Source organism: Bombus fervidus, chromosome 3, assembly GCF_041682495.2.
Source record: "Bombus fervidus isolate BK054 chromosome 3, iyBomFerv1, whole genome shotgun sequence".
NCBI lineage: Eukaryota > Metazoa > Arthropoda > Insecta > Hymenoptera > Apidae > Bombus > Bombus fervidus.
Window position 1 is genome coordinate 17,804,519 of NC_091519.1, and position 17,694 is coordinate 17,822,212.

The 17,694-nt window shown below is 40.7% G+C and overlaps 2 protein-coding genes across 9 annotated transcripts in view; one reads left to right on the forward strand and one right to left on the reverse strand.

Moving 5' to 3' along the window:
- Positions 1 to 6,758: 6,758 nt before the first annotated feature.
- On the forward strand, positions 6,759 to 9,095 carry LOC139985521 (uncharacterized). Its single transcript, XM_072000007.1, has 4 exons — positions 6,759 to 7,368; positions 7,452 to 7,726; positions 7,849 to 7,979; positions 8,913 to 9,095. The coding sequence occupies exons 1-4, from the start codon at positions 7,143 to 7,145 to the stop codon at positions 9,049 to 9,051; spliced, it is 771 nt and encodes a 256-aa protein (XP_071856108.1). The 5' UTR covers positions 6,759 to 7,142; the 3' UTR covers positions 9,052 to 9,095.
- A 2,516-nt stretch (positions 9,096 to 11,611) lies between these two features.
- LOC139985651 (protein gustavus-like) overlaps positions 11,612 to 17,694 on the reverse strand; it is a 186,838-nt gene continuing 180,755 nt past the window's right edge. For 7 of the 8 annotated variants that reach the window (XM_072000242.1, XM_072000246.1, XM_072000239.1 and 4 more), the window contains one exon: positions 11,612 to 17,627. In XM_072000242.1, coding sequence (XP_071856343.1) covers positions 17,488 to 17,627 — 140 coding nt within the window. In that variant the 3' untranslated portion in view covers positions 11,612 to 17,487. The remainder of the gene's footprint in view (positions 17,628 to 17,694) is intronic. The other variant, XR_011799465.1, reaches the window with a different exon arrangement.

Here is a 17,694-nt window from a genome sequence, read left to right on the forward strand (position 1 = left end):
AAAGAGTTTTACTATGATTGTAATTTTCTATGTCTATTTGAAGAGTTCCAATATGATTGTAATTTGTACGCCGTCTTTATTTTGAAATCTCTTTCGAAGCGTGTCCTATTTCGTGTTATATTTTTTCCCTCAATGATGTAATGACTTTCGCAACGATAACTAAAAGAATAATACAACGAATTTTATTTTGTTTTTTATGTATTCAAAGTCAAAATAATTTTGCATCAAAGCTACTTATACCAATGCCAGTCAAAAATGACTGGTACCTGTCAAAGTGTAAAAGCTCCTGCAATCTGTTTCTCGAGCTCCAATTAACCAGTTTCCTCGTTTTCTACAACTTCCCACTCGTTTTTTAAATTTTTACCGCGCATCCTTCGATATGACGATATCAGTTATCAGGAAAATTCCGGATCGATCGCTAGATCGCTAGATGCTGACGTTAGAAATACCACATCGGTCAAAATTTCTGGCTCAATAATTTTATAAATGTGTCAACCCTCGTTTAGGGATCCTAGATAGATTGATAATAGGAAAAATCTACATAACATGAACTGCTTCTGTAAGAAAGTAATAAATCAATAAATATAAAAATATTCTATTATCGCGTATTTTTTAAAGTCCAATCATTTTGGCTGCTTTTGGTAGAAATAGCTTCGTGTTAACTATCGGTAGTTCCAGTGTTGCGATTCTTGTATCATTGGATCTGTCTTATTCTCGAAGCTTGTACTCTACGTGACGGTCTAGGGAGTGTGTTTTAGTCGACGTTTTTCTGTCAGATAGGAATCTACGTTTGTTCGATAATGTTGGATAATATGATTGTCGAAATGTCGTGGACGTCTCGTGAATTGTACCTCGTGTGTGTACCTGGTTGAGGGTACATAGTCTAACGTCCTGTTAGCTATATTGCTCGGTTGTCTACTGTTTATGACACATTGTTTGCCATTGAGCGGACACGTCAAGCGCTTAATATTTATAAGGTAAAGATTGTAAACTTTGTAACGTACAATGCGAGAAATTCAATCGTTGAAATTCAGGAATCTGCAAAGCAATCTTTCAAAAATAACAGATATGCTGTCCGTATCGTAAACTTGGGATAAGATTATAAGTTCGACTATGGGTTTGCAGCGACCATTCCTTATTTTTGTATTGTCAAACATTCTCTGTGAATCATCAATATACATATATTTAAGAAACTACGATATATATATTTTCTACAAAGCGATGATTCAAGTTGATTTGATAATTCCACGAACGCTCCAAATTTACTTAGCTTTGAAATAGGAAAATTCCAAGGATTGTATACAGAAGCACGATACCAATGTTGTTTCCTACTCGAAAATTAAACTACTCGGAAGACAAATAGAAAGGAAACGTACACAGAGACAACGTGTTTTTATCGTTACTTAACGTTCATGGTCGCTTTCGAAACGTGACTGGACAACATTTATCTCGATAAGACACCCAACGTATGAAATTTTTCCATTTTACTTCCATTGCTCGACCTACTGAGCACATTCCATAAAAGCCGATCGAACATCCCACCGGACACCACCTATTTTCATCTCGAGAACTACCTTCAAATCACGAAATTTTCCACTCGAAACGCAATTTCTTTCATTCGACGGAACTCGCTTCGTTTCCTGCTAATTGCGTGCCTTTGTTTAATCCTCCCTAAGGAGTATTTTCAAAGAAATCTTTTGAGTCGTAATATTGCCAGAAGGACAGTAGTTAACACCTATGAAGAAAATGAAATTGTACACCTCTGTACACTTTACGGTAATTTAGCAATAATTAATATATACACTTTAAATTTCTAAAAATAAATCATTGCAAACCTATAATGTTTCCACGAGAAGTTATGAATTCTGGTTATTACAATTTCTCGGTAGAGAGGGTCGTACCTTTGACGACCGTTTCGAGTATTATCCCGAAACAAGGTCGGCAACGTGTTACAGGTGTGGTTATCGTCGGTACTGCGGACTAAGTTTGCCAGGCGAGGATGAAAAAAAAAAAAAAGAGAACGAGAAGAAACGATCGGGGACAGTTTCATCGATTAACCACGCGCTAATTAACGTTTCACTTAACAACCAGGTGAATGGAGTCTAACGACACGATAGAAAGATCCAGAATCTTGTTGTACGATGTTCAACGCGAGAACGAAGAGACAGCTGCAACGATGAAACATATAAAATGAAAAAATATCGAGAAATCGATGAAACGTTTACGGAACTCGCCTGATAAATGCATCGCGTTCTTGACCGGTCATCGAGGAGACGCGAGAGAAGGGAAGAAGCGTCGCTTATTAAAAGATGAATCCACGCGCCGTCGGCAAAGCTTATTGATCTACCTTACGCGCGGATTTAAAGATTTCCTCGATTGCGAAAATTATTTCAGTTTCTCCTTCGTTACGTATCTCCTTCCAACGATTCGCCACAATTCGCTCGAATAAACGATTAATCATCCCCGATTGCTTGGCTCGTCAATTTTCGGCGGTTTTATTTCGAGGAACGACCAGCTGCGAGTGTTCTTTAGAGGGAAAGTAGAACTCGAAGAACAGAAGAGAGCTACGTAAGAGAAACTGTTACAAGGTTCCTGGTCGTTGAGACTCTGCGAGAGAAATTTCACAGTGACTTTCCGCGATTCTGTGCAAGCCGCGAACGAGCGACCCGGTCGAAGCGTTAAAGATGCACGCGCGTCTTGGAGCGAATAGTTTCGCGGCGCAGGCTCGTCCCGCTAATTTACCAGCACGCGTTCATCATTCAGGCGTCCAGGAAGTTTTCCAGCGATATTAAAGCAAGCATGTCGTTCCACATATTAAACACGTTCCGCCGGCGACTGTTCGCAGACTATTGCCCGAGGAGCGAAACGAAGGAACGTCGACTTTTATAACTGCCATAAAATTGCGATTTTCAAAGTTAAAATCTTGCGAACTAGTATAAAAGGAACTGGCGAAAAGGAAAAGAATTATAACCGGAGATGTCTGTAAAAATTGTATTAAGAGGTATTCTGAAATGATTAAAGTTCTATTTAAAGTATGCAAATACAGCGCATTATTAAATACGTTTCCGGCGGAATATTCAAACAGGTTGAAACGAGGAACGCTTGATCCACGGTGAAGATTCGCTCGAGGCGCGACCGTAAGGAATAGAAAAGCTCGTGCGAGGTCTCGAGCAGAAGGTAAACAGGTCGGCGTGGAAATGGAATCACCAAGATCTCTCGGCTTTAAAGGATTTCCCAGGCTGCCTGACCCCAATGGATCCTCCGAGGCTTCCTCGGTCGCGCCGGATTTCTGGATACATATATTCTATTAATACCGGAAGGTCGATGTATTTCACGTACCGAGGTGAGAGAAACGTCGTTCGATTCGTTACACGTCCTGATGGCATCTGTCTAGGTTCGAAGAATTCCAAGAAGCTCGTACGATTGCGTACGTTGCGTGTATTTAATCTAAACTTACATTGAAATATAATTTCCGGGAAAAGAGGAGACTACGTTTCGTGTAATGATCCGTCTAACTCTATCCTTTCTATAACTCACGATAATGAACCTGAAATATTATGTAAATTGCGCTGTCTAACCATTCGCATTAATCCAAGTTTCGCCCCCCTAGCTTGGACCCGGAACCAACCGGCTGAATTATTCCAACGCACGATCGTCTAATTGAATTTTCCCTTACGTTACGTCATACTAACGAGCAGAAGAATCGTGTAGCTGGAACGCACGTCAGGTTCGCGGGTGTTCTCCGATTCGTCAACAAAATATTCGTCGGTAATCACTCGAGAACGAAACGCGAGTTGGTTGCGTGCCAGCGAGTAGTAAAGACAGCCACGGCTCAGACACGATACGAAGAACCCTCCAATTAATTAAGCGGCGTACACATCTACCGTTCGTAGTTTTGGTAAAAAAAAAAAAAAAAAAAAAAAAAAAAAGAAAGGCAAGAGAGAGGAAATGGAAAATGTAGCTGTTTCTTCCGTACTTTAACAAACAGCCAGCGCGAGGAGAAGCGGGATGATCATGCAAACGGAACAAACACGAATTATCCATTAATTCGGGGTGGTAATTGCGGTCTTAAAATCCCGGTTGGCAAACACTACCACGACAATCGAACAAAAAGAAACGCGAAAAGGAACAACGTGTATAGTGCTTGGCGATATTTGCCGAGCGTGAAATTGCTTCTGGCTAGGGCAACAAAGAAAAATGAATTTTAAACTGCAGTTTCACGAGCTCTATCGTTCCTTCGAAGAAATCAATTTCTGTTTATTAGGGGATATCCAGATAATCGTAATTAGCGTATTTTTATCTTCGTTTTGTACAAACGTTCTGGCAACCGTAGCAACGAGATTACAAACGTTTATATCAATTTATAATTTTATAAATACGACCAACTCGCTGAAATCTACGTACACGTTTGTTTCGCCTATTAAACACGCTTTTCATATTCTTACGTACTTATGCATTTTGCATTTTAAATTTCCATTAAACGTACAAATATTTGTAAGCTACGAGAGATTGTTACGTTCCTTTGTCTATACATGGTAATACCTTTGACTCGTAAAGCGATCGTAATTATCGCCAGGTACGTTTCTTCGTCACGTACTTTACCCTTGTCGTAGAATCTTCTTACAACAATTTTCATCGCTTTCTTTGGCCAGCAAAGTAAACTGGATGAGAGAGGCTTTGCTTCCATAAATAAATACGTAGAAATGGGTCACGAAGTGGCCTACAATTAATCGCAAACAAAAATAGGAAAAATGTAGGGAGAAAATAGTAATAAAAGGAAAAAAAAAACAGCGTAACACAGGTTCAAGAAAAAGGTAGATGCCAGGCTGGGGTAAATCGACTGGAGGGGTGGGTGGTGTCTAGTCAACCTGTAGTCAACCGGCCGCATAAAAGGGCTGCTAACGAAGCTCTGATTGCAGGCCGAGCGGTTTCGATTGGACCGTGATAAAAAGTCAGCGTGCAAGGTGTCCGAGCATAGGGCGGCTGCTGTAAAAGCGTACTAAAAATATAATGCTTGTTCGCATCGCGTTGGCGTGAAACCGCGTCTTGTTCACGCGGTGTGTCTATCGATGTGACCCCGATACACGTACGCAGCTCTAGAAAAAAAAACACAAGCCCGCTTTTATTGTTCGCGATAAACTGGCAACGCCCGACGAGAGTATAATCTCTATGTTCCTTGTTGTCGCCAGAACGTCCGTATTTCATAGATACGAAGACGAATCGCGTTTAAAATTACATTCGCTTAGAAAAATTCTATGATATTCCTTTCCTCTTTCTTTCTCCGCGAGACGCGAATAGGGGCAATCGTTTTGTTATCGATGAGAGTTTCCAGGGAGGTGGTTCGTCGAAATGCGTTTTATCTTAGAGCGATCTATAAAAAAAAAAAAAAAAAAAAAGGATGCAACGCAGAGTAGCTATTTATAAGCCAGGGTACATAGACGTTCCATTTTCCCGGTGGCTTTCAAAGAAGCGCAGTCCCAAGGATACCGTATGCTTCACTACCTAAGGAAAACGTGTCACCTGGGGTTGAAAGTGCACTGTGACAATTATTGACTCTGACAGCGACTACCGTATTTGTGGCGGTTAACAGGGACCTGGACTTTTCGAAGATGTTGATACATATCGTCGTAAAAACTGGACCAGAGGAACGACTAATAAACAGTCGAGGAGGAAAGTTGGAAACGAGAGAGCGAAAATTTCCTCTGCGAAAGCGCGGAGAATATAGAGCAAGGATCGGTCCATTATTTCCCGAGACTTGTCACGAGAACTGGAAGAACTTTCTTCTTATTAAACCTCTGGGAACCCTTCCCCGGCGAAGTATCGCGATGATGCCTCGTGTTCGCGAATTTACGCATTTTAACCAGCTGTTAACGCGATTCTGAATTATATTTTTCATCCGGAAGTCAGCTTATTTCGCTCGGAGAGAATCGAGCTGATCCTCTACGATCTCATTTACGACGGTAAAACAATTTGTCGTTGATTTCTTAAGAAGATCGGACGAAAATGTCGAGGAAGGGTTGCACGGTGGTAAAAAGCAAGCAACGGTGAGTTAATTCGTTCTTTAAGGATAGCTTATGGAGGAAACGTCCGCGAAACAGCTGACTCGGTGCAAAACTACCGGCTAGCAGTGCAGACAGACAGAGCGAAGAACATCATCCCCTTTAGAAGGGCTCCAGACAGACGAACCCTCCAGGCAACAGCCCTCTGTTCCCTCCCCGCCAGCGACGACCGTCCCATCGCCATAGCAACCCCTTGGATTCAGCAGCCAACCTAACCAACCGATTTGCCCACACTCTCGGTCCCCTGTTCGTTGTTCGAACATTTACATCAAACGCGACGTTTCTTTCTTTTATTTTTTTACGCGCTCGAAATCAGGCAATCCTTTGTTTCTTCGTTGTGATACGCTCGCGTGCGCGAGCGGAGTGGCCGCGCATCGGCGATTTCAATTTACCTTTTATTTTTACGATTGGCTAAATGTTACGGTTCGTCGCGTATACCGTTGTAATTGGAAAGTTTCTGTCTCGCAGGAATTGCCGGATCAATTGCGAAGAAAAGCTTAGACACCCTTTGTTGCCTCGTATCAAAGACCACGATGTACCTCGTGAATCATCGTCGGCAATGCTATATCGTTTTTCTTGTCTTTGCTCCGTTTGTTTAACCTTTTCTATGCTTTCTCTCTCTCGAGTTATCGTTCGTTCTTCCTCTTCGACTATAACGAGAGAAAAGTGACTTGGAATAAGTAACTTGGAAAAGTCTACCTCGTAGACGTAGTTTCTCCAAGCATAAAATCACGTCGCGAATAAAAGATTCTGCCTATTCGCCTGCCATTACAGAAACCACCGCTTCGAGGATAAGTCATGGTGTTTTCTGCGTGAAGTCGCGGGATAGCTCAGCGGGCCGAATGATGGCCGCAATTTCTGAAATTGCCGCTACTTTTTTTTTTTTTTTTTTTGCTTCTCGTGCCTTCTGCTTCAATTGCTTACGTCACGAAGCTGTTGTTCCTTCCACCTTCTTAAGACCATCGAACGCCATCGAGCCTCCGTCAGTCGCGTAGCATAATTCGTTCGTTTTTCATCGAAAGCCAACGACAAACACAATAACGAAAGCCACTCGTCGGATAAAAGATTCGTGCGAAAGGAAAAATGTTGTTCGCTGTAACGACGAAAGCTCTTCCATTATTAAGCGCGTTCACAGTGTCGATCGTCGCTCGAGATACAAAGACTACGGTGTTTCCGTTCTCCGGAAATGGCTCCGTCCTGGAATCACCGAGCAGAGAGGAATCCGCGCTTCGACCGGATATGACGCGTTCTTCCGAGCTTCTCGCGCGTCCTCCCACTCTACCTGTACCTGCCAATAATTATCTCCTCGGTAACGTTTCGCGTGTTTCTTTGATCAATTATCGTGACGAGGACATAGATATGGGAAAATGCTAACGTTGTTACGCTTTTCAGCGCCGCAGAGAACGTTCGTTCGTCACAGGAGCGAAAACGTGCTGCCTTACGTGTACGATAATCCACATTTCAGCTATCCGGTAGCTCACTCGATCGATTACCCGCTTGGACCATCTTCGAAGCAGCTCGTAATCGTCAGCTTCATCGGTTTACTGTTGCTCTTCGCGATTATTCAGAACACGATCGTGAACGCGAAGCACAGAGACATTTTGACGGACGTGCTGTCTGCCAGGAAGAAAAGAGAGCTGTATGCTGCGTATAATTTCGATTCAGTGGTAAGGATTCGACGCGTAAATATTCTTTATATCGACGATAATTCGATGCGAAGTTCCTTATAGCTATATAACGAGATGGTCGTTGAAAGTTTTAACGATAGTCCTTGCTATGTTGGTCTCAGACACCGGAACAGGAAGACGTTCTCGACGAAGACGCTAGGCTACGATGTATACAGAGAACCGTGTGCTTGGAGAATCGAAAGCTCTCGAAAACGTTCGGTGCTACCGGCAAGATACTGGCCAAGTACTTAACGTGAGTTCCAGAACACGACGATATTGCTTTGCGGCCAGTTTCCAGCGCGACGCGGCGTAGAAATTTAATATTCAGAGTGTCGTGACGCGAACGAACGCGAGTCGTGGTATCCGGACCGGGAGAACTTCGACGTATCTCACTCTTATTTCTCGAAATGCCATTTGCACGCCGTAGGAATATCGACACGTTGAATACCACGGCAGTTTTACAAGGTTTGGCCGTGGCGTCACGATCAATTTTTTATTACGCGATACATATAATGTTGAAATGTTACCAACAACAGATATGTTACGGTGTATAATCATCGTTTTAATGAATTTACCTCGCTGAGGTCACCGGTGACCTGCATGGCGTTGTTATGCAATTTCGTTCGATTCGCTTATTTTTCGCGACTATGAATTATCTCACGTAGCTTGTTCGCGTTGCTAAATAATTGTTCCGCGTTGTTACGTGCCGGATCTGCCATAAACTGTAATTCATCCCTGGGTTATACTTCTTCGAAGTCGGAATAATCCCAAAGAACCGGCAGAAGGCTTGGCATATTTCATTCTACTCTCAAGCCCTTTAATTCCCATCAAATACCTTTCAAATCGAAACGCTGATTATGGTCATTGTTCACTAAATTAAAAGCGGGTTTTCCCATGTTCGACAGCCACTGCCGGGGGGCGCACGTACTAAATTTATATTTCACGTATATTAAATATATTTCATGTATAAATAAAATTATTTTTATATGTTTTATAGTGAATTAATTTTGTCACGCCATTCTAGTAACGATGGTAATAATAAAAAATTTATAACAATTGTATACTAATCTTGATGCGCCGGTCACCAGTCACAGCCGTGGCATTCAACGTCTTGGCAAGGAATATCGCAGTTGTGAATATTCCGCGAGGAAGAGCGAGTCGATTCAGGTTGTTCGTGTGCTTTCAGACGAAGCGTGGAGAAATCTTTGAAATCGTCTTCCGGCTGGTTCCGATTGGTACGGGATGCCGGGGAGGCAGGGATTCGTGGCGAGGAGTGCGAGGTGCTTTACAGAGGCTGCGACGAAGAAGTTTCTTCGGGATCGTAGAGAAACACGCGATCAACTAAAACTTACAACGAGAATATGTAGGTTGCGTGTAGAAATAAAATATATGATAGCAAGAAGAAGAAGAGGGATGCGTTCTATTTTTTATTTAGAGCTTTCTTGATACCGCGTACAGTTCGCGGATTATTAAAGATTATTATTTATGTCATATAAACTTTATACGGATGCGAGGAAAGTAGTCAATTTTATTGAAATAGTTGCAGTTTCCAATTATTAAACGAGAAATATATTATTAAACAAAATAGAAATACTTCCTACGGATTAACGATGAAATATACATATGTATATGCTAAATGAAATATGGAAATGAACAGTTAAATAAACAATTTTTTTTACTAATTATACGATTAAAGTTAAATACCTTTTTGATAAAATTTATTTTGATAGAGAAAAGTTTACCGTTGGATAGTAAAGAGATTAGGATAAAAGATTTATCAAAGTATTTCTTTCCTTTCTTTGCTTCTTAATTTGTCCTCTTCTTAGAAATATACAAATTTATCCTATTCGCTAAAATATCGTAATATCGGAGAAAATCCTTGGGAATAATCCCGATGTACTACAAGTAAAAAAACAATAAAAGTATTGACAGAATAGGGAAAATTTAGAAATTTTAATGATCCGTATACCTGTAGCCTCTCATGACTCGGAGTAATTAAAGAAGGTGCACGTGATCATAGTTCACCCCCTTCCTTGTGCTGGGAATGCCAAAATCGTGGTATAAAAGACATCCGTTAGTCAATTGAGAGCACAGTAATATTAAGACCTCCGCCACGAATCGAGTAGCAAGACAGTTGCGAGTGAGTAGCGAGGAAGTTACGGGTTAATCGTTACTCAGAATTATCGAGTCGTTGTAAGTTGTGAGTTGTAAGTTAAATTATAATAAATAACTCTGCAGACATCACTAACCAGAGAAAGTAAAAGTTTCTACAAATTTTCGGTGCTCGTCGAGATTGAATCGTCGAACAAAACAGATCGATAAAACCCGGATGATAACACCATCGTCGATATCGAAGACAGGGCATGGCTAACGATCGGCAAACGCGACTCAAAACAATGAAAGTCGCGAAATTGATAAACGTACCCACGAGACGAAGATTAAAAACAATTGGTGAAACGGAAGGGCGCCAAAGAGTAGTCACGGCTTTGGTGATCGAGTACTGCAAAGTCGAAGAAGACGAGGAAGAAGAGCGCCAAGTGTCGGAAACACGCGTGGAAGCCGACAGCAGCACGTTTCAATATTTAAAGACGTCAAAGTCCGTGGTGTGATCATAACGTCACTGTACGAAGCTGCTTGTTGGATTTTGAGGAGATGTGAGACCTTTGCGATTGAGCCGATGTGCAGCTCGTAATATACGCGAGGAGGCAAAATTGTTTCTTCGCTACGAACGGTGTTGTAAAAGTTGAAAGACTACGAAGAAAACGCCGAGTACCGAATTTGAGCAAAAAGTGGATGCGTACAAGGTGCATAAAGACTTATCGTGACGTGCCAAGGACCAGGACGAGGAGCATGTCTACGAAATGTTCGACATAGCGAAGCAAGTGAGCGATGGAAAGTTCGTCCGTAATAAAATACAACATCGACGGAATTCGTGGCGAACAAAGTTAAAAGAGAAGCTTGCCCTGTACGAAGCCACGAAAGAAAACGCGAAAACGAAAGCCAAACGGATCGAAGAAAGGTCAAAGACGACGAGTCGCGACGATGTTTTCTATGCGGAAACAAGATTCATCCAAGTGCGAAATGTCCAACGAAGAGCAAAGATACCGAACGTTTCAATCGCTTGGAGTACGGACACGTCGCATCGAAGTGCAACAACCTGAGTAAGTCACCTTTAACTTACGCCACAGTAAATAGGTGTGTAGTGTGTGGCGATTGTCACACCCACATTGTTATCCAACACCCATCGCTAGTTCGGTATAAATATCGCCTTCGCAAACATAACTGGACTCGCTACTAACTATTCCATCAGTCAACATCTTAACTGAAACACCGTCGAAGTAAACGCGAAGGAAAGATGTTTCTATCTAAGATCGTAAGATGGGCAGCAAAGATTGTAATAGACCGCCAGAGGTGTTTAAAGTAGCTGTAGAAGTAGAAGCTCTCCCCGGAGAGTGCGGGGTGGCCACGAAGATCGGCTCGATATAAAAACAAAAAATGAATTTAATTCAGCAAGATGAACGAACATCCTCGACCGGAATTCCCGAAGATACCGAGCGTGGATATGGAGTCTCAAAACTACGTCAATTCCAACCCGTTGAGTTTGTTGGATAACGCTGAATCTCCGTGCAAGGATAGCGCAAAGGGAAATCGTTAGATTTCGAAGATGGACGAAAACGAAGCTGACAGCCGAATCGAAGCAGTTGCGAATCGGTGCCCTGACGAAGAATGACAGGAACGCGAGTTGTAAGGAAAGAATGAAAAGCGAAAACGAAGCAACTACGAGGTAGGTACGAAATCGTCGAAGGATCATTGATAAAGACCATTGATAAAAGGTCATTGATAGAAAAAGGGATGCGAATAGCGGGTGAGTAAAAAAGCACACGGTATTAATGACTTTTAATTTTAATTACAATATGCTGTGTTGTGTTTTTTTTTTTTTTTGTTCTTTATCTGCTACAAACATCGACATCTAGCCTGAACTATTTTAGATAGCAGTCCGTTCTCTATACACGCTCCATTTATACTCACTCCCTCTCTCTTTCTCTCTAATATCGTTCGCCCTCGTCGTCGGAATTATAAAAAAATATCAAATCACGAACAGAATGGAGACAAACGGCCGCACGTACTACATTTCCCTTTGATATCTTGTCTGTTACACACATTTTTTTCTTTATGTTTGCTCGTTCGTTCGTCATTTTTTTTTTTTTTCTTACCACCCACCCTTTCGATCTATCTAACTGTCACGATCATTGTTTCCCCCAGTCCTTCTTGCGCGTCACTAATTATACAGTAACGGTATTCCATTATTATCGTTATATAACATTAAGGCATTACATATTTATAAATTCTTCGCGTTCACTCGCCACTATACAGCAATACCATGCTAAACTCGTAAACTTATGCTTAAATAGACGTGAGATCGCTCGTTGCAATAGTTCAGGCTTCAAAGGAAAAAAAAGAACACATGAGAAAAGAACATTATGTGAAACAGGCTTGTAAATCGGGCCGGAAGTGGTCTTTGTACATATCGCGTTCTTTCACCTTTTCCATGCAACCAACTTTACTTTAGTTGCGCTTATTTCTCAAATTTGGATAAATACTTTGATTGGCTAATAAAAGTTTTTTTTCTTCTTTCGCCAACTTACAGATAGAATGGGAAAAGAACGAATATTCTGTCGAAGACCACTCGGTGCCAGATGCGCGCTCGTTCCTTCTTCCGGCTTTCTTTCATTCACTCTCACTCACCCTTCAGTTTACTCGCTTCTTTCACACTCATTCTCGGCCGAAAGTACACGCACACGCGTACATACACACATACACAGCATCTTATTTTGTCGGCTATCACTTACACGCACGCAGCTTAAATGTCCTGCTAATTATCGTATCGTCAATAAATTAGACATATTTGTCGAGGCAACGTAGTTTGCACAGGCAGGCAGCAGGCAGTTGACGAAAAATATTTCGAAACACCCACGCTTTTTCTACGTGTTTTTTTTTTTTTTTTTTTGTATTTTCCTCTGTCTCGTAGTTCTCAAACATCCTCCGCGTCGACAGCGGAAATGAATAGAACGTTACCGTGTTTCCTTTATCGATCGTGAAGATATTCCATTGGACGATCGATCGATCGAGCTAGCTATCAGTTTTTCGCACGAATCATCGATAATTACTTTGTTTGTTCTTGAATTCGATCATCCGAGTTGACAAAACATCAACGGAAGTCCTTGTGAATTGAACGGGTAAAGTTTAACGCATGCTAAAAGGAATATTATTTCCATTGGGTCATTGGATCGATCGATCAATTCTTACGTCGAACCGCATATAGATAAAATAATTTGGACTAATTCATTTTCGTTTTAAAGCGAACTATATTAAGTAAAAAGAGAAAATTGGATCAACCTGGTTGGGGGGGTATCGTCTAATATGCATAACCATGCATAAAGAAAACCATTTAAATCCATGATGCAGAATCGAACAGAAATTCATTTTGTTTCGTATTAAAAAAAAAAAAAAAAAAAAAAAAAAAGAAAAAACGAAGGATACTACGAGATAATCGGAACTAAAAACGAACGAATGTCGGAATACGAAGACTAAAATTTAGAACGTAGAAAAAAGAAAATTAATGTAAAATACGCTTATCGGTAAAAGAAATATGTAAAAAAAAAAAAAAAGCAAGAAGAAAACGCGTTGCAACAGAAGACGAGCACGCGCCGGTATAAAAACACGTTTCTTTACTTTTTACTTTGCTTTATTCGGTGTAATCCATAATCTTTCGTTCAATCTTCGATGCGATTTAAATAATGAAAGTGTCCGTGATTTATCCCGAAAGCATCGTCCGCTCGGACACGAAATATGAAAAGAAAAAGAAAAGAAACTAAAAATGTGTAGTAAATTGAAAGCTTAAAGCGACGAGCCGTAGAGAACTTATCTACCCGTTTTTCAATTTAATACTCGTCGATCGATCGGTCGCATTAAGTAGATCGTTTTTCCTACCGTACAAAAACTGAATCCACAATTATGCCGACTACCACGATATAATTGATTAATCAATTAAACTATCGAGCCGATACAATAATAATATTAATATTAATCATTAATCAATAATATATACAACAATCTTGCTAAACGCTATTACCTTCTGTTCTGACCTGTCTCTAGCTGGGAGCATGACACGCGCATAAAGAGAAAACGAAATCATTCGTTGGTTTATATAGAAAATAGTTGGTAAAGAATAGGTACAACGCGAAGTCAGAGAAGAGTATTACTCCTGGGAAAAAAGAAAATACTTTCTCTGCGCGTGTGTGAGTTTGTCCTTTTGTCTCTCTCTTTCTCTCTCTCTCTCTCTCTCTCTCTTTCTCCCTCTCTCTTATTGGTTACTCACTTTTTGACTCTTCTTTTCTATATGCGTTTTCACATAGAATATGTGTTTTCATAACCCTACAATTTCATTTGTTTTACTCGCTATTTGTTGTGCTCTGTTTACTTCCATCCGGAGACATTTGTTTCACGCATACGAGGTAACACGCACGACGTCCATGCTGTGCTCGAGAGAACCGTCTTCTTATCTATTTTCATTTCATCTTTTTTTATTCTTACAAACGAGACTGAAGTTTTCGACGAACGGTGTGTATTTCCGGCCACGCCGCGCTCCAGAGAACCGTCCTCTTATCTATTTTCTTTCATCTCTTTTATTCATACAAACGAGGCTGAGGTTTTCGACGAACGGTGTGTATTTCCGGCCACGCCGCTCTCGAGATAACTGTCTTGTTATCTATATTCTTTCATCCCCTTATTCTTACAAACTAGGCGCAAGTTTTCTCGTCCACGACAAAGACGTCAAGTCGTTATTAGTTTAGTGAATTCTTTTACCGCTGCGCGATCGTACAACACGCGACACACACGGTGTGAGATCCTGCCCTATCTTTAATTTCGAACGTTCGTGACGAGCATTCGCTTTTCTTTCCTTCGTCACGAATCTTATAAATTTGTTTCTTCTTTTTTTTTTCTTCGTCATGCGTTTTCCGCAGCTCGAGAACTGATCCCGATCGAGCGGAAAATCCGAGCAAAGATAGTACGGATGAACATTGCTCTAGCAGACAGTGATTTGGGTGTGCGTATTGAGGACCGCAAGATCACGACGCGCAGTGGCTGCCGATTGCGAGATCGTGCGTGTCATTGAAACCTTCGGTTGGCGATATATCGATGAACTCGGTGGGTCGTTAAACAAATGTGGCCATGATCTATGATATAAAAGTTTTCACTTGTTAGGAGAAAAAGAATGGCGGTCTTTTTCTTCCGAAGGTTGTGACTGTATGTCCGGCCAGACAATCTGGAAGACGCGTTCTTGTAATCGTTTTCGACGAGAATGAACAACTATGCGTGGTATCAGCAAGAAATCTTATTTCGTTTGTGGAAACTATAAAGAAAATGTAAAGAAATCTAAAGAATTTAAAAAAAAAAATATAAGGAAATAAAATAAATAGAAGAAAATGGTACTTCGTGATCAAAAGGAGAAAAGTGGAGCGTTGTTCTCATCGACAGTATTGCCTCTACGTTTTCTTCCTTTCACACTGTAGGATTCTATTTATATTTTCTTATCGTTTCTTTTCTTTTCTTTTTCTTTCTTTTCTTATTCTTTTCTTTTCTCGCATTCGGTTCGTCCTTACGGTCTTTGATACAATCACTACCCACAATACATTCAGTGTCGTACCGATAGATATTATTATTATTGTTATCATTATTATAATTATATCCTATGTACAAATCGACATCGCCGATAAACGGCACGTTATGATTAAACTTAAGCGACAAACGTAAGATTAAACGTAAGATTAGAGTTACTAAGGACCAGTCATAATTTGTCATGCTAATAGTATAGGTAGCAACACGCCCGATAGAATTTTTTCATCGCAATTCATTCATGGCCGTCATCGTCATCGTGATTATATTTTCTGGATCGTCGGCATGATTTGCATTGTATCATAAACATAACATTCACACACTAGTGTCGCAACAGTTCTGTTTCTCTCTTTTTCACTCTCCTAGTCAGTTTTAAGTCGTGTTTGGAATATACTCAGCCGTAATATGACCGTGTTCGTTCGCTCGCCCTAAACGTTTAACTACGTACACCTAATCTTCTTCGTTCTCTTCTTGCTTTTTTTTTTTTTACTTTAATTAACTTAATCGCGGTAAGTTACTGCTGTTTATCGCTTCTCTTTTCGCAACATCTTCGAATAATCGATGTTCGTATAACGCTATAAGTTTTCGTGGCTCTTCTGTTCGTAGAGTTCCGCTCAAACGTCATTTAGTGATAATTTCTAACTGTGATACGTATGCTTTCTTTAAGGGTTTTTTTTTTTTTCTAACTAAACGAACAACAAAATAAGATGAAATACACAGAACAATCAGAGGCGTGTTACTTATTGAATCGCATATATATATATGTATATATATATATATATATATCTTGAAATTCTCTTTCGTTTTTCTCGTGTCCATCCACGAACCATGTACACCACTATATTTTATTAGACCTAGCATGCTTAGAAAATATTTGAAAAATGAGTCTATTGGAAGGTGGCTGTTCAATCGACCGGCATCTTCGTCACTATACACACATTTTCTTTTTCGGTAGCCGCGCGAGCAACAACTGTCCGCATAGTGACATCTACTCCAAGTTTCGTCGATTTTTTTCTTCGCTCAAGTTGCGAAGCAAATGTACGTTTCTATCCCATTGTCTTCTCGTTTTCTATTAGCGCAGTGTGCCCGGACTAGAACAAGCCCGCTACCCATTGTTGACTAATAACCGAAACGTTATCCGTATCAGCCTTTAGACTCGACTAAACGTTTTACTGGCCAACTGTGTGAAGAACTATTTTCCTTGTGATCATTTTTTTCTATTGATTTTTCCTCTTGACCGAACCGCACATGTATGTATTCTCACTCTCACATTCAGGTCCTCGATTTCTCACCTTGCATCTTCTTCGTCAGACGCAGAACGTTCTAGTAACGCGACAACTTAAAGGACTACAAAAAAAAGAAAAAAAAAAGAAAAAAAAAAGAAAGAAAAAAAAAGAAAAAAAAAAGAAAAGAAAAAGAAAATAAACTGAAGAAATAACAGTGTCGAGCGATATGCTCGGAAACTTATTTAACTGCACCGTACGTCACTTTTTCATTATTAACAATTAATAAAGACTTCGTCAAGATTTTAATGATATCGACGTTAACACAAGACAACAATATTATCTAAATAATTCGCTAGACCTGATACGGTTCGCGTATGTGTCCCGTCTGCGCGTTCGATACTTTTTTTTTTTTTTTCACGTAGCTTCGTCCGATCGTATGCGGGAACGACAACGACGATAACGATCAGATTAACAACGACTATGACAACGATAATGATGAACATATGATAATGGTGACAAATATCATGCCAACGATGATGATGAGGATGACGTAGACGTAGACGTGGACGTAGACGTAGACGAAGACGAAGACGACGACGACGATGACGACGACGACGACGACGACGACGACGACGACGACAACGTACGCGACCACATTGATCGTGCTCGTCTCAATTTATCCTTACATGGATACAAACACCATGGATCGTACAAGCGGCTTATGGGCTGGTGCGTTCGGTGGCTTGCGACGGGGTAGCGGGCGTTCCCCTGTGCGTCGTGGTGGCAATGATTGAATAGGGCGGTGGTGTTCACAGTCGTAATCGTGGTGGTAATGGTTTCGGAGCTAGCACTCGGTAGTTACCTCCTGTCACGATACAGGAGATAAGTCTTCACCGCTAACGGCAAGCTCAGCGCATTCACTTTCTCGTCTATCTTATCCTTGCCGATTCGTTTTCGAATCACTCTTCGACACAAATCCATCAAAGGCAAAGGTTCAGCTGAAACAATTACGAATTACATTATTACTTCGTTAATTTTAAACATACATATAAGATTATTCGAACG

What these genes read in the sequence shown, in the direction of transcription:
- LOC139985521 (XM_072000007.1), top strand. Translation starts at nt 7,143, where the DNA reads ATGTTGTTCGCTGTAACGACGAAAGCTCTTCCATTATTAAGCGCGTTC. An exon ending in TGCCAATAATTATCTCCTCG is followed by an intron (nt 7,369 to 7,451) that starts GTAACGTTTCGC and finishes TACGCTTTTCAG; the next exon opens with CGCCGCAGAGAACGTTCGTT. An exon ending in ATACTGGCCAAGTACTTAAC is followed by an intron (nt 7,980 to 8,912) that starts GTGAGTTCCAGA and finishes GTGTGCTTTCAG; the next exon opens with ACGAAGCGTGGAGAAATCTT.